Raw genomic sequence first — 27,723 nt, 5'->3', positions numbered from 1 at the left:
AATGCTTTGGTTGTAATAAACATGAAATTGAAAAGATACATTTGCTTGTAATTTACAATTATTTGATATGGTCTAATGCTCTCACTACTAGGTACGTAGTTGTATGGCTCTAGGAAATTGGGGGCCCAGTCTAACTATCCACTGCGTGGTACAGTGGGATCCATGAGTATTACCGTGCAAATTGTCCATGACTATTTTAATTATTATTATTTTTTTAAACCTATGCGTTTTAAGGGATGGATTTTTATGTATGCTGGTGAAGAAGTTGTCAACAGCTTGTTTTGAGTTTTCTTTTAATTCTTGAAGCTGTTATTGGGTCAAATAAAGTGCACGAACATGATGATGGACAATTTGCAAGGTAATACTCATGGATCCCACTGTACGATGTTTGCACGTAATTTGCTTCCTATATAGAGGTAAAATACATGGGGATGTCATAATGTAAAATGAAGTTCTAAGAAATTCTGGTAAGATGTTTCGACAATTGAAAAATCGAAGAATATCATCTGCAAGGTATGTTAAAATAATTACATATCTCAAGAGAAGATTAAAATTAATGAATAATTACGTGCATTTTGCATGCATGCATGCATTTTTACAAGCATACATTCAGCATTCATGGCTCAGTAAACTCTTGCACAACCTATTTTCTTTAGTACACTAAATATTGAATCCAAAAGATAAGGCAGATAGTGTATCACCGAAGAAATAGCTGTTTCTGTCCTTTGTGATAAGGTAGGAGCAACATGTCTAATGCACTCGGTCTAATAATATTAATATTTCTAATTCAAATTTTCAACTTAAATGAGGCTGTAATGTAAAATCATAAACTTCGCACACGCTTTTATAAAACCTGAATAATGTAACTTGCAATAAAAGTTAATGAGATGTTCGATCCTTTTTATTACATTACTGCATGCTTAAAGTAAAATGCATGAAGTTTTTGTTTACACTTTCCTACATAGATTAGGATTTATAAATATGTCCTTCCTGATATATTGACGAAAAATTTGTTGCGTTGAAAAGCCATTTTTATGTTATATAAATATTATATTATTTATAAGGTACAGTGAACATTAACATAACACTTTGACATACAACGTTCAATATGACCACCATCGTAGTACATAATACACCACTCACATCTTCCAGTATGCGTTCATAGGAAAATAATGTACACTGATAGAGAGGAATGATAAGTTACTGTCTTCAATATGTTTACAAAGATACATGTTTTACTCATAAAAACATGCTAGTACATATGTATGGATACAATATTTACTAAAGATTAGGCAAAAATTATGCACAAAGTAGCAAAAAATTGACATATTTCTTATACAAAAAAGTGCATTAGGCACATTATCATGTACAGCATAAATGTATTGAAAGTCATTATTCATTAAATTATTTTTCATATTTTCAGAAAGAATGTTTCTTTACTACCGATAATTTAAAAGCTTTTAATTTCTTTAAATGTTTAATTATTAAAGGGTTTAGTAAAGCTTAATTTTTATATAAATTGTTAAATATGAAAGCAATTAAATTTGATTTGTTTAATAGCGTTGAATTTTTTAGTCGTATACTGAAATATATATTTGTCTACATTATTAAACAAGATATAGGTTTTTAAGAATTTGCTGTAATTGATAAATTCGCCTTAGGTTAGTGATAGCTTCACAATTACTTTACATCATAAAACTGGTAACATTCAATTTAGTCACAATTCACAGCATTTTTGCTTGGTCTAGTTGATTTGTAGTTTTCGTCTTCAGTCTGCAGAATATTCATCTACTGTGTCATATTTGCATTCTTTCGTTATAAACAGTGAACTGGCACCACATATACAACATATCTTTGACAAGAAAAAAAGGGAGGGCTATACATGATCATGAATGTCAATTAATTGGTGTCACACTCTTGTACGTTAAAAGTACACTGACATGGCATAACAAGATATTTCAGTTATCTTACTCATCGGCAGTTCAGTATTTTAGAATTGCTTTCAGCAATGTCTCATGGGTCTTCTTTATGTTGAACTTGTCCCAAGGTTGGACGTACTCTTCTTGATCAAGGCATCGTGCTCTGAGGGAGATTTGATGGATTGGAGGGTGTCGTGTGATCCCATCGAAGTAGCCATCTCAATGCTGATGCTCCTGTTTGTATCCGTGTGCAAAGTGCTTCCGTCTATCAAGGTGCTGTCGGACTCTTTCCTGCACGCTTGGCCGTTCTGGCCACCTTTCCCGTTGGTGACCAGCGACGTGTCGTTGCTGACCCCAATGGACACCGTGGATATTGCAGATTCCTCTTTGCGCAGACGTTGCATTCGTCTGAAGCGCCACGGTAGGATACAGCAGCGTAGGGTGATAAGGATGAAGCCAATTAGTAGAAGGAGACAACCGGAAGCTATGATGTAGTACCGGTTCGCATTGGCGTTCGAACCTGGCTTCAGCTGCACCAATCCGACGATAAGGACGATTCCGCCTAGCAACAGCACTATCACGACCACGTACAGGATGTTCACCTTGCGACAGAGATAGTAATCCTGAGGTTCCTCTTCGTACTCCTCAAGCGTGCCTGCAGGAGATTGGACAGGACTGTTTGCAAGGCTGGGAGACGGTGTGCCCGCCCTGCTTTGACACGGAGAGGAACCTTTTGGGGGTGAGCTGTGTTTTTCGCGGTTGTGCCCTAAGTAAAGGTGATGCGGTCTTGGCTTTTTCTTGTCCTGCCTGTCCTGCCTTTTCCGTTCATGACGTACTGCCACAGCTGGCATTGCCCCGATCATGGTCACGTCTACAGGAAAAAGAGAAATCACTGGTTAGTAAGGAGTACCACAGACACCACTTTCTCATACGGGGCATTAGATTCCCCCCGCGACCTCACAGCTGCTGATAAAGTCAGTCTCACATGGTACTTCACTACCCGATCGACTTCCAGATTCCTTACTTCACCATCGTGTGCAACTTTTCTCGTCTTCAATTCCCGACAGAATTAAAAGCTCTCTTTAAATCCATCCTTGAGACCGTAGAACTACCAATCAGAATTGAAGAGACCACACTGACCAGCTGGCGTAGGGAAAAGAAGAAGACTAGCAATTAGACTGTTGATTTCAAGGCAGCTATTTCTTTCATTCGACCAAAAAAACTATATAAACGACTGAGGTGAACATTTTATTTATCGAATAAAGAGTCTGCTATGTTTTATATAAATAGTCCGAATGTCTATATCTTTTATACTGATACTTTGAAATGAACAGCCACATATATTTGCTGTAATGTATATACTGTGCTGTTCATGGCACTACAGATAATACATCTCCAGTGTTGTAATGATATATAAATTACGAATTGTACATAATGCTTCATGGTTTTCGAAGTAAATCTCACAATAAGTATTTTATGACCAAGGAAATTTCAGTGCAATGTACAGTCATAAATGGATTTTAATAGCAAATTTTCAATGGCAACTTCTACCACCCCCGTAGAGCTAGGCAACACACATGAAGCATGGAAGCAAGTATTTCAGAATCTAGGTGTCTCATCTTTATTGCTGGTGACTGTACACATGATAAGCTTAATGTAAACACTGCCGTTTTAGCTTTTATGTTTGTGACGTTTACGTACTTTATTTGACTAGTTCGTAATGGGAAATAAATTTCAAAACCGTACGGAGAAGGTATTCATTAGAATATGCAACCCTGTTGTAATATACGGGTAATGCAACTTTAGACGAAAGCATTTCCTTTACAATTTTTGCTAGCATAAATGCTATGTAAATGCTCCCAAAAATCTCATAGCATATAGTACTTATGGAAGCATTTCATGTAACCTTTCGGCTAGCTTTTGTGATTACAATGTATAACATATACATCATGAAAGGCACGTCGAGTTACACCATCTATGCTGAGTGCACGTTGTTTACATTTGAAACATCTAAAATATTCTTCCATGCGTGTACAGGTGTACAGTAAACGTTGTAAAGTATGTATTTAAGCAGCGCTATTGTTTTGTACCTAATACCGTTTTATACGAAACGTCATTCCTCTCGGTTCAATAGTTATCGGCTTTTAAAAATGTGAGGTGATACATTGTTTACATCTCACGCGGCCGCCATGACTTCCTTACTCGCGACCTAGAGGTCGCTTCTGATTGGTTATGTTACGAATAATGCTACGGAAATAGGACGGGTTCTATCCTTGATAAATGCCATGAAATATGCCATGGCATCTGAAAAGCCATAAGATTTTTCACTTTACACGGTACCATTTTGGTCACGGCACAAATGTTAAGAAAAATGCTAAGGAAAATGCTTTCGTCTAGAGCGGACCCGCAAAGTGATATATGAACTTCAAATAAAATTTGTTATATACTCACATTCACTGCTACGGCCTACATATGCTGCATTTTTTTCAAAAGTGCCAATATTATTATCTTATTCTTTGTTGGGGAAAGCAATATTTTTCCTTTTCTTCGACAGTCATTGGCATCTAAAATTGTGAAGTGGCCAGTTTTAAGACTTTAGTTTTTAAGGGTCGTATGAGACCCTTCTTGCTGCCCTCGCGAACTGAGGACGTAAAGAATCTTGTGGTAGTTTCAAGCCGGAGGTCGATCTGGAAGTGAAGACGGACCAAAGTACCGTGTGAGACTGGCTTAAGGCTCCGAAAGGTCTGCGGATGCACAGAACCAGTTGTCGGCTCTCCCGAGAAATCCAACACTCCGTACAAAACAACACACAGAACATTATGCAAATGCATCATTGATAAAGACACAGTAAAATCAAGACCAAAAATCAACAGGAAACAGGTGACAGAGAATAGAAAACATCACACATCAAGAACACATAGATCTTAAATGCAGAAACGTTAAACACCGTGTAATTACTAAAAAGCTGCTGGTCCCATAGGTTACAAGCTGGAATATAATGTAGTAATGTCTTTCATGTACCATAAATGTGTTTTCACATTATTAGTACTTGTACTTGAAATGCATTATCTACAGACATGGTAATACACGTATCCATGTTAGTATACAACGTGTAAAAGAGTACCGCAAGGTACTGATTTCTGAGATAATGCTTCGGTAAATTATGTTTTATCCGTTTCAAGCACAGAAAAAGAGATATGTTAATCTATGGATGGAAATAGCCACACACATTCATTCATCAGTGAGAAAAAATATACAAGTATTTACTATACATAGAACATTAAGCTAAATTTATGCAATAAAAATACAGTGACAATCCTGTTAAGAGTAATATATATACTTAGAAAGATTAGAAGAATTAGATTGCTTTTAGTACTACGAGTATTTTCCTAAACTGTATTCCAACGCGTGTAATTTGCTTGTTCAATAAATCTAGTGCTGTGTATCTATGTGTAAAAATATATGTAAAAACAACAGTATCAAATATCTTAATAACGATTCATCTTAGAAGAAAAATCGTTAATGGATCTTCATAAAATGTACATTACACAGTCAACCAAAGCATATTCAACGTTAGCAATCATGATTGAACTAAAACTACTTAATAATTTTGTTTTAATACTAAGATGAATCGCTTATATGATATAATCATTGAATTGAAGGCCTGATGTCGAAGAGATTCACAAAAAAATATTTGTATTAAGACATGTTGATACCTTTAGCAATTAGTCTAGTGAATTTTCATTACGAATTCATATTGTCGACATCTGTTGTACGCAAAATTTCCGTAAGTATAAAGATAGTCGAGTAATTTATTTGTCACCCGAATGGTTCAAATTTGTAGAGCACGATACAGTGATACGAGTATGATCTAGAGCGATTGCGATATTTTTAAGCATTAGTTGCAGAATGGACATTCTCTTGGCATGACGGTTAGATTTTAAATTTTAGTAGAAAACCTTGAGCAAGGACCGCCATATTACATAATGCTTTTGTCATATTTAAGTGAACAATTATTGATAACGTTTTAATGAAACTATAGTCTATTGGTTCATATTTAAATATAATGTAGTGTTATTTTCATTATGTGAAATGTGATTCTACATGGTTGACTATAATTTATAAGCCTTCTTGTACACAACTCGATTGACCAGCCAAGTGTAAAAGCATTAAACTATTAAAACAACATAAGCATTGTAAAATGTGATGTGATAATATGCAGCAAAAAAAAGAAGCTATAGGTACTTGTGAAGTCTTCTATGTATTCGTTATACTATGCAGGCAAATGAAAGGTTGCAGATGAAGTAACTAGAGAAGCATTGCATGCAAATGAATAAACACGCACACAGAACTAATAATATTGCAGAGCGTAAGCGAAGGACGTATGCGAAATGGTTGGTTTTGTCACTCAGCTATTAGTATATTGTATTAGCTATTGTATTAGTTAAGTAATGCCAGAGCTATATAAGCTAAAGTCTATATATGTGAAAAACTTTTCATACAGTGTGGGAAATAACCTTTTGCTAGGGGTACACAGTAAAAAGTAACAACAATTAAGAAATTATGGTAATACCAAATGTTTACTACGACAATTGTGGTTACAAAAACAAAATTAAAAGTTAGTATGTCCGCCGTTTGCTTCTCTCACAGCACGAAGACGATCAGGGTAGGAGCTCAGAAGATTAAAAAACAGTCAGTATTTCATTCCATGTCACGGAGGACTTGTTCCAGATGTGCAAGGAGTGTTGGCCGGGAATAGCGGTTCGGTCCGCGTTCAACTATCATCAAGGACTCAACTGCGTCCTTCAGAATAGCCCCAAAGTGCTCCGCTGCATTCAGGTCCGGTGATGCACCCGGCCATTCAGAACTGCTGAAGAAGTCAATGCCACTTCGCCGAAGAAGGTCTTGGTTTTAGCATTTGCCTTGAAGCAAGGTGCTTTGTCGTGAACTAACTTTTAATTTTGTTTTTGTAACCACAATTGTCGTAGTAAACATTTGGCATTACCATAATTTCTTAATTGTTGTTAATTTTTCCTGCAGACCCCTAGCAAAAGGTTATTTCCCACCCTGTACATCAACCGTAACGATATTTTCGATTGCGGTATCGGAAAGTGTTTCATCTTGTAAAAGTAAACGAACGCGAAATTCAAATGCATTTTATTGTACAGAGTGGGGCAAAAAAAAGGTAACCGAAACATGGAAATGAGACAGGACTTTAGTTACCTTTTTTGCTCCACAGTGTACAAGACAAATCAGAGTTTTGAAACTTTGGCGTCACGATAGTGTTTGGTAATGCCAAAGATGTATACAAAACTTGTAAAGGGGAAACTTAAGATGCATTTTATTGGCAATGTAATTAATTTTGTTTAATAGGTTATGCAATTTAAATAGTAAAAATGATTTAAAGTTTATATACTATAACTATAAAGCATTGGAATTTATAAATATAGGAATTAATTATATTAAGCAATTTTAAAATAATTTTTCTATTTGAAAATCGTGACCTGTTCTACTGTAACTTTGTCAAAGATAAACTATATTCATTCTGTCTCACATAATGTAATCCAAATTGTAGAATGTTACATTATCCACTTATATTCATCCCGCTTGTGCTCTGCACTGCAAAAAGCTGTTGAAACACACAGATATTTTTTTAGAAATAAAAGTGGGAACAGAACGTTAGCACACAAGTAAGGAGCTGTGTTTAAAGAGGCAGAAAATTTACAACACCACTAAAGAAGATTAATACTTACTCTACGAAGAAAAAACTGTACTTCTCACTACTTGCTTACAGGCAGGTCTTGAAATGGGATCCTTACTCAGGGCGATATTTTTTTGTCCCCCCAACCCGAATGTAATTTTTTTAGCATATTTTCTCTAAAAAAAGACGAAACGTTATTTTGTGCAAGATGCTTGTTTGATCGTCCTGTGTTGTGTTTTGTTCTTCTGCTGTTGATTTTGCATCATCATATCGTTTCCCTGCTTCCCTAATCAACACGATTTCTGTATCACACACTACTAACATGCATTTAGTTAGATAAATAAGCTTTTATACGACGATTACATAGATTTGTTTCTAGCTATGTTTATTTTCTTTTAAGAACCTTAATATATTGCAGTTTCTGTGCATTGAGGAAATTGTAGTATTGTTTCAGATTCAATAAATGTAGTGTGTTATTATAGGCTATATAAATATTAGCTAGAGATGTCATTACCATTAGAATATGTAAAAGGTCTTGGGTGTACTGACATTTTGAGGAAGTAGCTTGTTTCAGTACTCTCAAAACTAAGAAATATACAAGCAAGTTCACTAGTAAGCCAAACAAACTAATCTAATTTCATTCACCTACAAAATACTCTAATTCAAAATTTCTACGAAATAAATCGTCTAAAATAATATTTTGGCTGTCTCTAAGTCACTATTTCGGAGAGCAACATTGGTGTCGAATTCATCAGAAATTCACACTGGCACGTTATTTCACATCCAGCCTGTGCAATCACAAAAACATGTGAACCCTCATTAAGATATATCCTGATGTTAAATTGTGGAAACAAAGTTGAAATTTGTAATTTTACACTTAATCCGTTGTAATTCTGTTATTGGTTGACTTCTTGCTGTTTATAATGCTTTTAGAAAATATTTTTTTATATCTAAAATATGAAGGAAATTTGTGTTTGCAAATTTGAAAAGTCCAACAATAATTCTCTCACATGATAAATTCGCTTTATACTTCCTTTTTTGATAACACGATTAAGCCTTGTTTCCATGATAAAAAAATACTAAATATGCTGAACAAGGTAGCCTTTATTTAAGTAAAACACACCTAACACGGGTCGTTTTAACTAAACTCCGATTTTTTTTACTGAAATACAGACTGCCTTGGTCAGCATATTTAATGTCTTTTCTTTATTTTTTACACCGGATTAACAGTATACGACATATTTTTTGCTAATTATGCAAGATACAATAATTAATAAAAGCTGGCACTTAAAATTAATTAACTAATCTGAATTTTCCTGATTTTATGTATTGTTTTGGCGTACTTAAAAATGTCCAATATTACTGAAATTATATTCTGAACAAACTACTACATAAAACTCGTGTTCAAATATTGGAATAAAATACCGGTGGAGGCACATAGTGGTTCGGATCCCACTTTAAACTGTACGTCCAGTCCCGATTAGCCTTACTGTGCATAAAGTGGACTTAAAACGGCAACTCAAACCAAAACCAAAATTTGAATAAAGTATTTTTACTATGCATAATTCGTTTACTTAAAAAAAATAAAAAAGGGGTTTAAAGAGACCTTTGAGAAAGGTTTAAAATATAAGTTTAAAGATTGAAATCGTGAAGAAAAATATATGAAACCATGTAAATTCATTACAGAGTGAATACTCAATGAAAAGGGAACAAAAGAGAATTATTATAGAGAGAACGTTATTGAATATGATTAAAAATTGCCAATTTGAGGGGTAAAATGATAGTTTTATATTGAAAACATTCAATTGAGTAATTAAATGTAATGATACTAATGAACGTTGCACCAGTGCCACATTAGAAACGAAAGGAGGCAATAATCTAGAAACTTTTATTACCTCCCGTAATTCTTTGTTTTATCTTGATGTTTTGCTTATTGCTATAAGGTAATCATACGATATATATATATATATATATATATATATATATATATATATATATATATATATATAATTAATTATAGTAACATTTATATTGTGATTATGCAGGTCACTTGCATACTTAAGACTGAGGATCAAAAATCTCAGACCTCTGAAAAATTTTGGTTTAAGCCCCGCGTATTGTATGTCCCAGACCCCGCACCCCGCCGGCCCTGATATTACCACTGGCCGTCGGTGAGGCACTCACCAAACAAGAATAACAAGGGGACGTAACGCACACGTATATTCTTTAATTTGTTTATCACATTGGTAGCAAATACACTAATTAATAGTTCATTTTCTAAATTAGTACCAGCTTAGGACCCATCGAAAGTGATTTTCATTAAGCGGAAATATCGCAACATGTCCATTGCGGACATGAACTACCCTCAACATCATGAAGTACGCTGCAGCGGGCAATTTACACCAAGCTTCACTTCGTCCGTCTGCCGTACTCCGCCTTTCACAGTTTGGAACGAAAATACCCGCCACACCCCTTTCGTGCAACCTAATGTATCTAGGTTGCATTTACACGATGAGGTATGTTCGTGAGCAAGGCTGAAGTAGCTGAATATATAACTGTTAATACTTATAGCTCGGCACATTCTCTGGAAACATGCTTGATCCTGTGTTATTCTACGTTTTTCTATTATCTATGTTCCTCTCGTTTTGCTTCACTACTAATAATCCTGGAAAATTCTCATGTGTGCTATTTGGAAAGGGGGGAGCAGAATAATGGGGCAAAACCATTTCAAAGTTAGCTACAGCTCACCCTTGCTCATCTGGTGGCGACGCCCCTGCTTATTATATGCTCCTTTTGGTTTTTACTGCCTTAAGACTATTTCCGTAAAAATATTTTCATAGTCTAAAGCCTTTCAGGTGTCATGTAAGATGAACTGTCTTTGAAGTCTCTTATTGATTGAAACGCAACAGGGTGTCCTTTTTAAAATACATTTATTGGCGACATCTTCGGCGACAAGTTCAATAGTGCAGGAAAACGAGAGCTGAAATCAAAGCTAATATAATCATTTGTGTGATATTTTGCTTTTGTTGTTATTTTTCACGATTGGCTCTGTGCAGCATAAGTTTTACTATACATGTAAAACTTTGAACTTAAAATGGAGAGATTTATGCGGAATATCGACCAGGCGAAAAGAGAACTGTGTGGGCTACGGAGATTTCAACAGCTAACGTAAGCTTCATGCTCAGGGACTCAAAGAATAGAGCACAGCGAGGTGGATTGTAGAGAGAGGGCCAATAGAGTGCTACGTTTTCTCTGCAGTCCGTGCTCTTTCATTCCAGTCATTCGTACAGCCGATGGCAAGATATCCACCATTGTGAAGTTGATGAATTGGAACATACGTATATGCCAATAAGCGGAGGACAAAAACAGATCCACGATCAGTACAACTCCACTCCTTAAAACAATATGTAGATGAAAAAAGAACAAAAAGATGGTTTAGAATTAGCCTACTATTATCTTTGCAGCCGACTGATCCCAAAAAAGCTTCAAGACATAGTTGAGGCATCGATTTAGTGTTTACCGCCCATCTTCATAATATTAGCTTTATCTAACGCACCTCGTAACATGAATAAGGGTTTCCCTGGTTCGATACTTGGTGGAGGCACATAGTGGTTTGGATCCCACTTTAAACTGTAGGTCCAGTACCGATTACCTTACTGTGAATAAAGTGGACTTAAAACACAAAATCAATCAATCAATGTAACATGAATATACACATTGTTCTATTTTAATAACTGTGGTATGTTTCTTAAATTCGTCTTTTATTGTTCTTTATGGGAGAAAATGTAACGATAGTTTCAAATTTCCACTCTACGGCTATGAGACTCGCTCTCCAATTTGCCATTGATTAATCAACTCACAGATTCCAACTAATAACTTCCCCATATAGTATTTAGTCCGCTAAGCTTCCCGTATACGTGGATAAACAACCGAGCTTATTAGTCCTAGATTGTGCACGTAGGACGCCGTGCTAATGGGAATCCAATCTTGTTGAACAGACGTCATTGGAATGAAAATACCGACTTCCATAGCCGAGTGTTTAGCATAACGAAGTCAGGGATCCCAGGTTCGAATCCTGGGAATGGTATGGGTATTATAGTGGTTGTCGCATTATCTATTTCAACGTTGCGATCTATCTACCGAAGTAGAAAAATGTAAGCACGAAAGAACAAAAAAATGTGGAGAAAATGGAAATCTGGATTTAGGATGACTATTTTCACATCACCCCCAGACATTACTAATGGGTCATTTCAAGTCAGTTCTAGCAGGGCCTGCAGATTATAGCCTTCAATTTGGATGAAATTTGGCATGATGATTCAACCTGTCTGAAAGGCTTGTATTCAAAATACTATGTTCCCGCGAAAAATAGTTTTACAGTTGTACTGTGGAAGAACAGAAAACAGAAAATATGAACCAAATCTGGGCAATAAGCTTCAGAGCTAACTTCAGGACTAAATAACTTTGGAACTATTTATCACAGCCCAGTGATGTATACACACCAAATAAATCTTCCCCCAAGTAATACCCACAGGTTGTTTACTTTAGCAAATAAAAAATCCAAAATATGCCTTAAAAAGTCTTACATGTAAAGAAATGTATATTTATGTGTTTGAAGTTACAACTGCAATTCACCCAGGAACGCAAAATTAACTCTTCTAGTAACATGGAGCACATTAGGTTGCCTTTACTTTTATCACACATGTAGCTGACAAACCTCTCATTTGAACCTCTTGAACCATGATTAGTAGATTACACAACACAACATGGACTTCTCTGAAAACTTTACTCACGAAACATTCAAGCTGTGAAAGCACCATTTTTAACATTTCAAGATATCGAATACATAATAGCCTGAAGTGTAGTATATCTTCTTTAACCAGTTGCGGCGACTGGGTGCAAAAACTTGGTGAGGGGGGAGACAATTTACTTTCTCTTGGTACACAAAGCTTAACATTAAAGAGTCCATAGTGCGGAGGCAAAAAGTACATGTCCCCGATTCGCCGCCACTGTCTTATAGACAGTATTTATAATTCAATATTTAACGACTGTGTCCTCTATATGTCAAAAAGAAAATTAAAAAATAACAGTTTAAATTTTATTTTCTAAATAGGAACAAGTGATGACATGTCAAGTTTAAAAGGTTTGATAAAAGTAAGTCAATAAACAAATACCACATTGTTGTTTTCGGCAAATTCAATCCTTGTGCATATCAATAATCATTGCATTCAGTCAGGTTGTATAATGTGTACAATGCTTATATCCATTGTGCACATGGAATGATTCTCTAAAACAAGAATTAAGTAAGAATAGCGTTTTAATATCATAATTCCAATACAGGAAAAACCACTTTAATATTTATATAATTGAGAATTGAAGTGCATATTGTACTCCTTTTATGCATCAATAGGAACAAGCATTGTGTCAAAGAAGGAATGGAACATGTATTTGTGTTTCACATAATTTATTGATAGAAGAAATTATACAAAAGTAAGAAAAAGCTATTACATAGTTAAGAAAACAACCATAATAGTCAGTCCATCTTTTGATTCATATTTTAAACCAGGAAGTACAATATGCTCAAAAAATTATAAATAGAAGCCACGAAGCAGAATGATTTTTCAGAAAGGTAACCTGTGTTTGCTTATGTTTTTGCTGTGTGTATTATATCTACAGTGGCATAATATTTATATTTATAATGCATATTTTATGCAATCCGTATTGCAAAACACGTAGTAAATTATCGAAACGTTGTTCAACTCAATTTGCTATAAATATAAGAAATATGTGGACCTACGAAATTTACAGGAAACGTTTCACATAATTATAAATTATACGTATATCACTGCATGAATAGTATCCAATCAGTATCTTTACTTTTCTAATTTATTTATTCAACTAATCACTAAAAATACCTAGCAAGAATAAGTCAATTGAGAAAAATTTATTCAAATTTTGTTTGAAACGGAAACGCTTAGGACAAGCACGCGAATGGCCAGGACTAAGCAAACTGCACGAAAATCCACCGGAGGCAAGGCCCCAAGGAAGCAGCTCGCCACAAAGGCAGCTTAGGAAGAGCGCTCCCGCCAACGGAGGAGTGAAGAAGCCCCATAGGTACAGGCCAGGTACTCTGTGCTCATCAGGAAGCTTCCTTTCCAGCGTCTCGTCCGCGAGATCGCTCAAGATTTCAAGACCGACTTGCGCTTCCAGAGTTCCGCAGTCATGGCTCTCCAGGAGGCCAGCGAGGCTTACCTCGTCGGTCTCTTCGAAGATACCAACCTATGTGCCATCCACGCTAAGGGTGTTACTATCATGCCAAAGGACATCCAGCTCGCCCGCCGCATTCGTGGAGAGCGTGCTTAAGCGCATTCCGCTGCCCTTGGCAAACAAGTGTCAATGTGAATGATTTAGTTGTGAGCTGTAAATTATAAAAAATACACCAATCATTATAAGAATTTTCGCAAAATTATCTTTGTATTGTTTGAGCATATTGTATCTTCCCAATTAGTACATCATCTCTAGTACACATAACCGAACATGTCACCATTGCTAAGAGCATCAACACTTAATTTTTCACTAACATAAACATACAGTTACAATCTTAGCTAATGACTCAAATAGTATTCATAAACAAATTTCTATAGGTTACTATTTCTTTAAATGCTAACGCCAACATACATATATAGTTTGTAGCGCACTTTGGAAAGAAGTACTGCCTTATACACTTTGTCAATGAGATCCTAAACACATTGAACCCACAAAGAAATGCAAAATATGAAATGAAAAACACTAATAGAATTGAGTATTTCACTCAAAGGACACTTGGCGGAGGAATACATTAAGTCGACACATTAAGCGACTGAAACCTAACCAGTATGATATGGTTATGGGTTTGTAGTTATTTAAAGAATATGTAAAGTATAATTGTTTAATATGAACTATAATGAATACTTATATTTAGGTATCAATGCTATTCGTTTTAATTTTTACAAGGATAGTGCTCTTTAACAAATAAGAACGTTGGTTGTTATCAGGATTATTATTGGTAAAGCGAAGGAATGTCAAACTACATGTTGTGTACAGTGTGTTTATAAATATTTATAAATATGTAACTTCGCATTCTATAAAGGTGGAGGAAGCTTCTATCACAGTATTTCAGATACCATGATAAAGAAATACATTCAAATTTCAACCAATATAGTATTCACATAGAGAGTAAAGACAACAAGGCGAGTTATGATAGTAAGTACCACTAATAATAAATTATACAAACACACCTTAAATGTTGTTTATAAATATATAATTTCGTGGAAGCTAATGTTTATAAATTGAACACAAATTTCAGTGTGGGACACAATTGTTCTCATGTAAATACAGTGTATATTGTGCATGTGTGTCATATATTTGTATATATTTCTATTAAAAGATTAAATCTTGAATCAAAAGCTTTAACATTTTTATGTTCTTCATTCACTACATAAAACGTCCATGATATATTAGCCGTCAGTAACAACAAACTTTATATTATATATATAATACAAGGCGTGAAAATGGAACGTATTCTCCTTATTCAATAACATTGCGATAAACACATCTTGAACAAAATCTGCAGATTAATTCTGACATCTCAAGAATAACGAAAATTACATAAATATTTATAAATGGGATTATTTTTTCAACTACCATAACAACCAACATTTTCCTAACTTTATTTTGGAAGGGAGTGCAGGGTCATAGTATTCAAAGTATGTTTCAGGTGTTCAACTTAGTAAGTAGCTTTGGACATGAATATGATGCTGGCTGGCGTGAATGAGATTTGTTTTAAGCAACATAACCAAATATAAATATTTATTTCGTACAATTCTCATATAGTTTCATACTAACCTAGAACTTTGATAAAAATAAAAATAAAAACTTCTAGTTGCTCTTAACTAAGTGACTAAACATGCAACCAAAACGAATCATGTAATTTGACACCAAACAGAGAATGGTCCTGTGGACAAGAAAGTAAAGTAAAATCTTGAATTTCAGTCTTTTTTTACATGGGAGTTCCCTTTTATGCTGCCTTTGACTATTTTTGTCCTTATGAAAATACAGAATGCACTCCCATTACATTCAAAATCCATCTTTGCGTATTAACAAAAAGTAACACAAAAGTCCATAATTATAGACTACAATAAAATTTACCTCACTACACTTATATACAGCCTATATACAGGTCAAAAGCTCCATATATTATATATATATATATATGTACATACACACAGTTTTGAGTATTATATATATTATATTACATAATGATTACAATGATAAAAGTTATTGGAATTATATTGATTTGAAAGGGATGAGAAAGTCTCAAGTATTTTATTTTCTGATTTGAAAGCTTTAAACTATCTTAGGTAAGGAGTGACATTTAACACATCTATATTATCTGAGTATATAAATTTTCATATCTTATGTATAAACTTTGGCTATATTAACTCTTAATTGTCAGAATAATTTCGAAAAACAATGAATATCACACTTAACTAAAATAATTATTTAACGAATATAGTTCTCTTTCAATTATTCACATAATAGAAAATAACCTGTAAAAAATTTTATTGGTATGTTGCAATACCAACTATGATTCTAATAATATAAAATTCTAACTTATATTTTTGTATTTATGAAAGTTAAGAATTTTTCTAAATTTATTGGTACAAAATATAGCAAAATCATTATATCTATCTAAAACTTTCCCATGTCCATTGAGAATTATTTTAGTTCCCTTATATGTCATCACGATGAAAGTTTATCAAACCCGCTACATTGGCTTATCACATTTAAACTTATTTTATCCGCTGAAATAGGTTTCAGTGCTGAAATTTGATAAGAAATTAAAGTTTTGATCACAAAAGAAATACAAATTTTCATTATTAAAATACTACAGAATTCATTTGATATCATTTTTTCTTTAGTGTGAAATATTTTAATTCATCTGATCATCTGTAACTATTCATCACATCTGGTCGGATCTACCATCATTACAGTAGAAAATCATTATTATATTATTCACGATTTAATCTAACTTTATGAAATTACTCAAATAATCTTGTTTCAAGTTTACTAAAGAAACATTTTATTTTTATTAAAGGAATGTTTCCGCCCTTATAGTATTATCAAATTCATACATGAAGAATTCTTTCGGATTTATTTGCTATATTTTTCTCAACGCAATATTAGATTAGTTAATTATTTGACACAATAAGAATACATTTATGTTGAATACAAAACGCCAACGAAACGCTACATTTACGTAATAAACTTGAAAAGTAACTTTTCCAATTCGCCTACAGTTGTAGTTTCTTATTGATCGACCCAAGTTACTAATGTAAAAATTACATTTTTATAAACAATTAACTTGATGCTTTAAGACAATATGATTCAATTATTATTTTTCAAACGCAATACGTCTTTTTTTTTAATTCATGCAGGTAACGATCTATCATGGAAATCATTCTTGTGCTACCATGCTAGATGTCTGAAGACAATGGGCAAGGTAAGTTCTATGTGCATACAAAATTGACTTTTTGTATTTTGCAAACCTAATGTATATTAAGATGCGCTTTTGCAACGTTTGTAAAGGAAAATTAATGTAGTTTTACCAAGACATACTGCAATATTCCTAAAAAAATTTCAGCAATATTTGCTTGTGCGTTTATAATTTTAGAACTCCAAAATGCATGAATTAATCTACTACACCTACTGAAAATTCAATTGTGCTTTATTTCCTGTGGTATGCTGTGTAAAATAAGTATATCTTTACATTTTCAAGTACTTCTCGGTAATTTTTTAAACGCAATTGTGTAATTAGATGTTCTATGTTACTAGTGATGGTCTCAAGGAACTACATTACATGTAATTTTGTACTTCCCACCAAAATTTGTCTGAAGTCTCATAATTGATACACTTACTATTCATCTTTCGTTATGCTAGAATTTCGAACCACCAATCCTCGTAGAGGCAATTGTTATCAAGGCAATTAGACTTGAATATCACAGTTCGAGCAAATAGCGTTAAACTTGATGAACTTTCGTCAGTCTTAATATTTCACATCTTTTAAAAAATAAATATGTGTGAACAGTGCTATAAACATTCTTCGAAAAACCACAAAATTAAAAAAAAACTAAAAGAAAAAAACTACGGTTGTCGATTAGTTAAAGAATGAATTTGTGGATTTATAGAAATTTGAAACATTTCAACAAACACATACTCGTATATATATATATATATACACACACACAATGTTTCCTCCCCGATGGAGCAATGGTATCGTCGTCGCCTTGTAATCAAGAGGTCCCGGGTTCCATACCCGGTGGAGGCATATAGTGGTTCGGATCCCACTTTAAACTGTAGGTGCACTACCGATTAGCCTTACTGTGCATAAAGTGGACTTTAAACACCAAATCAATCAATCTTTCCCACAAGAAACAAATGGTTCTGAACTTAAAATTTTATAAAGACAGTTTGTGTTTAGGAATCTAGATTTTCCTATTTTTTGTTAATGATTTGACCACCCATTCAGTTCTTTTTTTACATTTATATTAAATATTTAAACAAAAAACGTTTAGAAATAAAACGTTGCACTTTTAATGAAATAGAGTAACATTATCATCTCATTTTGTTAAATGTCCGGTAGTAGAAATGTTTAGTAGTTTAGTACATGTCATGTATACAGTGGCGACGATTGGGTTCCAAAACTAGGGGGCAAGGTGCCAAAACTGGGTTGGAGGGGGCAAATTACTTTCCCTTGTAGATAAGGTTTAGCATAGTGCGGGGGCTAAAAGTTGCAAAAATAGAGGGTAATTACCCCCCATGCCCCCTAATCACCGCCACTTCATGTATATATAGCATTACATTGCAGCTTGTCTTTAAAACTATTATTGACACTCTTGAAATACAGTTACATGCTTGCAGAGTAACAATGAAGCATTTTTACAAGAAAATTGTATCTCTTTTTGGGGGTCTATACTTGGAAAGAACAACTACAACGTGTGTGCGTATATGTTACTCGTACATACAAACTTTACTTTTGAGTCTGTATCTGTATTAATATATTATCCGTGTACAACGTGACTCCTCAATGCAAATAATAATTATAATATCTTACATAACGTAAGGGACAGTGGGCACGAAGACATTGAAGTATGCAATGATATGGCGCCACTTACACTACTTGTATAAAATGGGGAAAAGACGCACATTGATTTGTTGGAAAACATAACGGCTAATGCTTACTTATTTAAGCATTTCTATGGCATTATATTTAGCCCTGTTTAATTACAAATCTAACCGCATGAAGCAGTTTCATTAATCATAATAGTAGATTCTGAAAGAGAAGTAAATAGATTCCATAATTCACTCACGTCCAAAAGAAAGGTTTCTTTAGCAGTCCACTAATACAGTCTAATTCTGCAATTACTTCCTCTCAAGTGTAAGATATATATATATATATATATATATATATATATATATATATATATATATATATATATTTGAAAAATAGACTAATTAATGCGTCTTCTACCTGCAGAAGAATCGAAAGCATTTTTTTTCTTTGCTCACACAATGAAGATATTGATTTGTGCACAGCTTATTCGTACTCCACAAGTCATGTTCAATCGCAGATCAGTCTCGAGAGTTGCACACACTGCCACGAAGCGAATTGTCCTTTGCTGAACAAGTGTGTTCAGAGCCTGTTTGGTCTGCAGGGGCGTGAAGCCAGCAATTCCTGGGTCTCTGAAGGTGTCCCAGGACTGAGACTCACGGTAGATCCGTTGGAGTCCACCCGATCTGAGTGCGACTCCTTGTTGAAGTTTTCCATCATCCTGGACTCCTCCTCGCCCTTCTCTGCTTCGTTCTCCTCCATGATCTTCTCCAAGGGGGCTTCCCCATTCATCAAGGCGCCCTTGTTGGTGGGAGAGTGCACCGGGGTGAGCTGCTCCTTGGTCGGGCTTCTGCTGGGACTCCACTCCCGTTTGGTAACGGACTGATGGTGTCCCGTCTCGGCGTCCCTCACCAGCCGGTGTCCCGACTTGCTCCTGGACAGCTGGGACTGGACGTAATCAGTGAGGTCGTCCTCTTCTTTTTTGGTCGTCACCCTGTTGATGATCATCAGGAATACACCCACGACGATGAAGAATATGCCTGTTCCCATGAGCTCGTCCCACTGGGTGGTGACATTGCCCGGTATGACGCTCGAGGAGAATAAGAACAGGCCGAGAATAACGAATACGACGCCGATGTGGAGCATGGAGATGTGGCTCATGACCCTCGTCCCCAACATCCCCTCCTCCTTCCGTTGGTGGTAGTAGGTTTTGCCATCCAGACTGATAATGCTGTTCCGTGGGGTGGCGACAGCTGAGTTGCTGCTCAGTCGCCTGTCCTTTGCCTTCTTTTGTTCCTGCCGTCGCCTTCTTTGCCTTTGAATGGCAAGAGCCGAATGAATACCTATAGCCTGCATTTTTCCGGTATCTGTAAAAGAAGAAACAGGACAATTAAACAGCGGAAATCTTCCACAAAATTACTATGTTCTAATACCGAATTCTAAGCTACTAAAACATATAACATAAAATGGGAGACGAAGGGTAATCCTGGTAAATGCTCTGTGGTTGGTTATTGGGTTGACTTAAATTCTTCAATTAGCACTCTACCGATTCTTATATCTATTTCTACTCACGGCTTCAAATGAGTAACGAGAGTTAAAATGAATATGGTATATTTTTTTGTGCAAGAACAGTACTACGTGGCGTGACAAAATATTGACTGTTTTTCAAATACAGTAGTTGTAAGAAAATTCATTGCTTGTTCGTTTCAATATTTACAACTATGCTATTTATATAATAATTATTAACATAATTCGTTATTGGGAACAGTATTTACAATTTAAAACTTCACTAGTCGAATAAACAAATATGCAAATATAAATAACACACGTATGTTCAGAACACACATTATTTTGTCTTAAAATGGTAAAACTACAAATATTTTTTTTAAAAAAAAAACTTTTTTACTAAGAATTTTGTTTTGTTCAACTACAGTCTTGTTTATCGAAGACTTCAAATGTAACTCATACAATGTATTTAGGAAACTTTATGGGGAAATTAAGATCCTAAATTTGTTAATAAGTAACATATAACATATTTCTAAACAGCAAGTATTGTTGCAAAGCAAGATGTGTTTATTTTTTTAATACATTTTTTACGTTGTTCCAACCGTTCCTCCATTGACAAGGAGATTATCAGTTGATTTTGAATGAAATTTTGTGGTTTTAATTGTGAACAACAAATTCAGAACCCGCTGAGTACAAGGCAGCAGATTAGAAACGGCAGAATATTTGTGAGACTTCTTTAACAGTTTATATGATCACATAGGGTAAGGACGGGGCAAACGGACATCCCCCTAAGAAAAGTACGAATATTTTCGGTTTGAAGTTAGCAACAGTGCAGAAGTTTGAGTTGTGTACGAACCTGAACGTTTGCGAGCAGTTGTGTTGAGCATCGGAAGAAATCGTAAAGAAGAATCGCGAATCCAGCATAAAAACCTGACCAGGTAAGCAGAAAATGTACGTGTAAAACCTTGAATACTAAAAAAATGTGTTGCGAACACAAGGATTGCTTACTGTACTATGGTTCCACCGAAGTTGTGATTTCAAGTGTGGTGAAGGCAGCGATTCCTTTATATACACACGTGTTGACAACATTGTGCTGCCATCTGGTGGACTTTTTCGGAATGTAAAGTCAAAGGCTACAAGTGGGGCAGATGGACAGGTTGCCGTTGGGGCAAACGGACATAGATTAATTGTATTGCATTTAACTATTGTTAGGTACTTTTTGATTGAGATACTAATGTATATTTGACTCAGTAATGGAAATGGCAAGTGTGAATTGTATAGAATGTATTTTGTACCCTTCAAATGTTTGTGTTTCTAATACAATGTGCCCTTGTTACAGGATGGGGAGACATCGAGAACGAACAATGCTGTAAATGGGTTCAATGCTTATGGAATATATCCCGTAAATCCACAACGACTGCCTGGGCATGTCTTTGTTCCTGCAACTGTCCATGTTCAAGATGAGCGATCATCAGAGCCTACAGCAAGAGAAGAGGATGTGTCATCTCGTGGAAATTTTGAGGAACTAAACCCTTTGCCATCAACTTCTGGGACCTGCAGCAGGAAACGCGAAACTGGGCAATCACATGTATTGAGGGATCCTTCCTTCATCGCTTGCGTCAAGTACAAAAAAACTGAAAGCTGCAGCAAAAAATTAAAGAAGTTTAAGCGCACCACAAGTGATGAGTGCCGTAAATGCAAAGATGTGTACAACCAGAGTCAAAATTGGGTGCAGTGCTTAAGAGTGTTCTCTCTGTTTCCATGTATATTGTGTTGTATATTGTATGTTGTGTTGCAAAGGGAAATGAACCATATTATGTGTGTTGTTATTGTGAGAGTGATGATAGTTCATAAATCATCACGTGTCTATCTGCCCCGATCACATGTCCGTCTGCCCCGAACGTGCGGGGTAAACGGACACGGCCGCATCCGGGGATTGATCAGACTATTTTGAGACAGATGTTCATTTGCTTGCATACTGTGTGCTATCATGTGTCAACTGAAGGTTCACACCTTTTATGCCAATAGTTATTTTCATTCTTCAATAAAATGTTTCACAGTTATTTTGAAAATTGTGCTTAGGGTGTCCGTTTGCCCCGTCCTTACCCTACGTATACGTAGGGGAGACCGGGGTCAAATGTAACACGGGTCAATTGTAACAGTCGTGATTGTGGGTTTGTTTTAATTTACTTGAATGCCGGCAGATGGCTGAAGTAGCCGGAGAGACAAAGTGAACAAAGCCACGAAGGACCGTTAGAGTCAGTTGCAATCTAGGCTGTGTAGGAGCGAAAACGTGTTTTTGTGGCACAAACGTGAAAAACAAACTTTTCAAATTTTTCATTGTCTTGAGCTTCATGAAAGTGATTGTTAGCATTCGAGCATATCAGCACACGTGCATTCGTATCCTGTTTCAGCTCACGTAAAAGTAAGTAGAAGTTCTTTTTTTTTGTTTGAAAATAGTTTCGCTTTTCTTTCAATATGGCGTTGCTGAGTCAATTATAACACACCGAGCGGGGACGGTTGTAACATGTTACAATTGCCCCCATATACACTCACGTTGTGTGCTAAATTGTTTTCCTTTGCAGTTCCCTTCAACAATTTTATTACATATTATGTATTTGTTTGTTTCAGTATGATGCGTAATCGTGAAAGACGAACGGACCGAGGGACACTCCAAGAAGTGATGGAAGCTGCTGCTTCTGCTGTTATGGACAATGACCAATCAGTGAGGAGTGCCGCTAAGGATTTCGGACTTTGCCATGTCTTTCTCTACAAGTTTTGTAATAAGAAACGCGAAAACAAGAATCCAAAAACTGGATACAATCCTCATAACCGTGTCTTCCAATCGCACGAAGAGGAAATATTGACAGATTATGTGAAGAGAGCTGATGATTTATATTATGGACTCTCCACCAAGGATCTGAGGCAACTTGCCTATCAGTGCGCCGTTCGCTACAGTTTAAATTTTCCGAAGAACTTGAGTGACAATGAGATGGCTGGTGTTGACTGGCTGAGTGCATTTTTGAAGAGAAATCCGTCCCTGTCCCTTCGCCGACCGGAAGCAACAAGTCTTTCCAGAGCAATGAACTTCAATCGAACAAATAAACAATTTTTTTGATAATCTGTCAAAAGTCCTAGACGAGCATAACTTCGAGCCACACAATGTCTACAACGTAGACGAGACGAGAGTCCATACAGTGCAAACTCCGACCAAAATCATTGCTTCAAAAGGAACGAAGCAAGTGGGCTCCATAACATCTGCAGAACGAGGGACTTTGGTAACAGTTTGCGTGGCAGTTAGTGCGGTGGGGAACTGTGTGCCAGCAATGTTTATATTCCCCCGTAAAAACTTTCGCGAGCATTTTGTTAATGGTGGACCTGTAGGGTGCATTGGGACTGGAAATGCATGTGTCAAGCTAGTCTGTTCATACTCTGAGGACCATTTATGAATGTATGTATATATGTTGTATTTTATGTATGATAGCCCACTATACTCACCAATTCTTTTAATTTATTATCAGTGTTACAATTGTCCCCATTAGTGGGGTCAATTGTAACAGTACACCCTTCCGCACGTATTTGCATATTTCACACATATCATGGATCATAAATATGTTTCGTGTGTGTACAATGATTGGCGAAGGGTGAATAGATGGTTTCCAATAAAAATCCGTGATTAATTATTGCAAATGTTACAAATATGCCACATTATTCAAATGTTATTACATTTGACCCCGGTCTCCCCTACTCACCATTACACATTTGTGTACCTAGATATCATCAGTGGTATTCTAGAGATGGCCGTTCTTATTTTAACAATGTACGAATATTTGCACACGTTTCGATGAAAGATTTTGTGCTATTTATGCGCAATTTTTAATAGGAGAATTCTTTTAGAATTGTTTTAGTCTTATGCATAGTTTTTCATGTATTTACATCTGAATTTATCTAGTCCATAACTACTATTAGAAAGTAGAAAAATTACAAGCTATAATCTGAGGGAACTGAATGACACGCAAAAAGGAGAAATAAGGCAATTGACAGCTTTCCATGTTTCCACTGTTCCATTGCAAACTGTTCACAGTCCATATTTTTTATGAATTATGTTGAAGGGGATAAGGAATGTAACGTTGTTCCTAGCCCTAAAAAACAGGGTAGGATGAAATTACTCTCTGGGGAAAACTGAGAATGTGGCAGCAACGTTGCACTTTAGGGTAACATCCCACAGCTATGTTAAATGTCAAAGTGCGCAATGGTGGCTTTTATGTGTTCAATTTTTACACGGTTCAACGTTCTGTCGTCTAATGAGATAATAATATTCAAATTTCAGACACTGTTCCTTGAAAACCGACACCGCAGAATGAAAAGAACATCGTGGCATTGGCGACAACTTCAAGAAAAATTGGTAGGGAGGAAGATATTAAATATATAGGCCATATAAGACAGGGTAAATCTACACCACTGCACATTTACAATGTAGGCCATTGTATGGGTGATATGATCAGCACCACACTCCGGCCATCTTTGCACCCTCCCTGGGTTGCCCTCTAACTTGTCATTTATTAGGGTCTGGGTGAACCCCAGAGAGGCTCCATGCAGGGATATCGTTCGAAAAATTCAACCTTGAAATCACAGATCCCGGGAATCGAGCCCGTGTCTCCCGCGTAGCAGTCAGACGCTCTTCTATCGAATGTACCACCGCGCTCTTAATATATATGCATGTATGTATGTATATGTATATATATAATATCCGGCTGTCGCTCGACTTGAGAAACTTTGGAGGGTCATGAAGTGCATAGACACCTTCCTTCTCCATAGGTGGCGCCGTTGTCGTTACATGGCATTCCAGCTTAATGTAGAAATATCTAAAACAAATCGATAATTTTAAAAATATATAATTATAGTGCAGCATCTTGTGCACGCTTTATAAATTATTACAATATAGGGACGATTTCATGTAACATTTGGCGAATATGGTGAATATCAGACCTGTAAGCCTTTGGTAGAAATTTTAACCAATAAGCGAATGTCCAGGGGATGTTACGTGTTCAGAATTTCTTACTTTCCCGATGAAGACATTTCTCGATTTGAGATCAACGCTGGCACTTCTACTTTTGATGACTCGATTCCAGCTAGAGCCGTATATGCATTAGTGGCAAGAAATACATCCCCCCTCCCATAAGATTATTGGTACTAATGCTCTATGCGGGAAGGATTTTTCCATGACTACGGTCATACGTGCATGAAGTGAAGACAGAGCAAACCTTGACTTTGTTCCTAAGAATTTCCCATTGTGTGTGAGAGAGTCGTTGGAGGAGTAAAATAGAACACGAGACAAACGGGGAGAGAAGTGACAGGGAAATAAATAACAATGGAAGAAATGCTCAAAAACGAAGCTATAGTCTGATTATTTTTCAGAACATCTTAAGCTGAGTAGCCGAGTCTAGCTAGAGAGCCTACCATCTGTGCAGACCGTGAGCCATATAGGTGCTGGGTTGAGATGACGTCATAGGCTCGCTTGCTGATTGGATGCTTCGGGAGTTATGACTCGCTTCCAAGCTCCCAATGCACAACTGACAGAGATGTTATGGAAATAATCTCTCTACTAAGAGATAAATTGGCATGAAACGCTGAAGTTAAAAGAAAAAGATAAAGGGAATGAAAATTAATGCTTATGAGCATTATAATTGCATTGTTAAAAGTTTCGACAATACCGTTACGTAACAATCAAACGATCTGACAACACTGTTTGTAAGAATTTACCTCAACATTTGTCGCTCTATTTCTGTGCCAATTCCACCACTTGTGCGAAGGAGAGCGAAATAAATTGTTGGGTAAACAGGAGAAATTGAGTAGAATGGCAATATGCCAGGTGCTTCATACGGGGCACTCACACCTCCGCTTTTTCCCAGTATAGGTTGGTCGAAACGCCCTCAACTAACCGAAGCGACAACGAAGACAAAAGGAAAGAATTTTGTATTCTTTTTCTAAGTTCACTTCTTCCTCTGGTGAAGATTGTTACGAAGAAAACTAATATGCTCGTCTGTCCTATTGCATGTGGCCATTGCCACAGTTTAACTTTGATCCTGCAACTCATAGGCTTGCAGACCTTTTCAGATTGAGAGGCGGGTGTAAGTGGTGACCTTCCGATATGTCACCCCAAAGTCAATCTCACTTCCCCATATAGCACCCCGGGAACTGCTTCTTGCAGGCCAACGAGGCTGTGGCGGCTGGACCCACGGCCAGGATAATCTTCCGTGGGGTCTGTGTTGTGTCATACATATATGTGCCCACCGATGGCGTAGTGGTAATGTCGTCGCCTTGTAATCAAGGGAACCCGGGTTCGATACACGGTGGAGGCACTTGGGGATTCGGATTGCACTTTAAACTGTAGGTCCAGTCCCAATTAGCCTTTTTGAGCATAAATTGGACTTGAAACAACAAATCAATCAATCATCCATATATGTTTGTGATTGTCCTTTCATCCATTTCACTTATCACCATTCTCACGATTAGCCAAAAATGGCAGAAAAAGCGAAATAAAATCAATGACTTCATTCAATTCAATCCAATCAACCTCACTTATTTGTAATTGCCCCTTCATTCATCTCATTGTATAACCACGTAACCATTTATCCTTGTCACGAAAAGTGGCAGAAATGCAAGAATTATTTAATTTATCTTAGCTTCCGATAAACCACACCCGGTAGTCTGAAATCTATTGGGAATTTCTTAATTTAATATACATGGGGAACATCTCATCGCTGTCAGCTTGACAATTCTGATTTCAAGTCAACATGAAAGTTTTTCTATTTGAATTAGTTACATCAACTTTATCTTGTAATTAATGTCAGTGATATTAACAAATGGAAACGATATTAAAGAGGATATCAAAGTAAACTAATGCATATTGTAGCACAAAACTAACAGAAAAATATGACTGGATCAGCTTGTCCATTTAAAGTACAATTTTCTGGCACTGATATTTTTGCAGCAAATTAATATATTTTCCATGTGACTATACATGTAAAATTACGTCATTACTTTGATATTACGTGTTATATTATTCATTGCATTCTACATACAAATCATGGTGTCCTGCATGATATATACTGCTGATTTAATTACAGTGCACTCTCTTTAATTCGAACTTGGATAATTGGAACAAAAACATATTCCCCTTGAAACCTCTATCTAAAACAATGTTTGAAGGTTAAATTTGGATAATTCGAAGTCAGGTTTCCAATAATTTAACATAAATCTTTCCAAGAAAGACCAAAGAGGTTGCTACATAAGAAATTCCAACAGATGACTGGTCCCTCTTTTCTTCTTGAAAAGGTTGCTTTTATGGTTAACAGATGTGCCGACGGCAGATAAGAGAGGCCAGTGGGAATCCCCGGACCTTTTGTTTGTAGGAATGTGACCTTCACCCTCTCAGAAACAAGTTGAGA

General features: G+C 36.0%; 2 protein-coding genes across 5 annotated transcripts in view; both read right to left on the bottom strand.

The window, feature by feature from the left end:
- LOC145989910 (uncharacterized) overlaps window positions 1–27,723 on the bottom strand; it is a 256,257-nt gene that overhangs the window by 16,346 nt on the left and 212,188 nt on the right. For 2 of the 4 annotated variants that reach the window (XM_083125408.1, XM_083125410.1), the window contains one exon: window positions 1,005–2,790. The exons of the other annotated variants lie outside the window; for them this stretch is intronic. In XM_083125408.1, coding sequence (XP_082981534.1) covers window positions 2,027–2,790 — 764 coding nt within the window. In that variant the 3' untranslated portion in view covers window positions 1,005–2,026. Of the gene's footprint in view, window positions 1–1,004; window positions 2,791–27,723 lie in introns of those variants that run through there. 4 annotated transcript variants of the gene reach the window in all.
- Window positions 19,147–27,723, bottom strand: part of LOC145990261 (uncharacterized) — a 50,756-nt gene continuing 42,179 nt past the window's right edge. Inside the window, exon 2 of the mRNA XM_083125937.1 lies at window positions 19,147–20,133. Within this exon, the coding sequence (XP_082982063.1) occupies window positions 19,349–20,122 (774 nt within the window). The 5' untranslated portion in view covers window positions 20,123–20,133 and the 3' untranslated portion in view covers window positions 19,147–19,348. The remainder of the gene's footprint in view (window positions 20,134–27,723) is intronic.

This window comes from Lepisma saccharinum, chromosome 7, assembly GCF_977018435.1.
Source record: "Lepisma saccharinum chromosome 7, izLepSacc3.1, whole genome shotgun sequence".
In the NCBI taxonomy this organism is placed as follows: Eukaryota; Metazoa; Arthropoda; class Insecta; order Zygentoma; family Lepismatidae; genus Lepisma; species Lepisma saccharinum.
The sequence above is the reverse complement of the archived record's forward strand: the minus strand, read 5'-3'. Positions and strand labels throughout refer to the sequence as shown.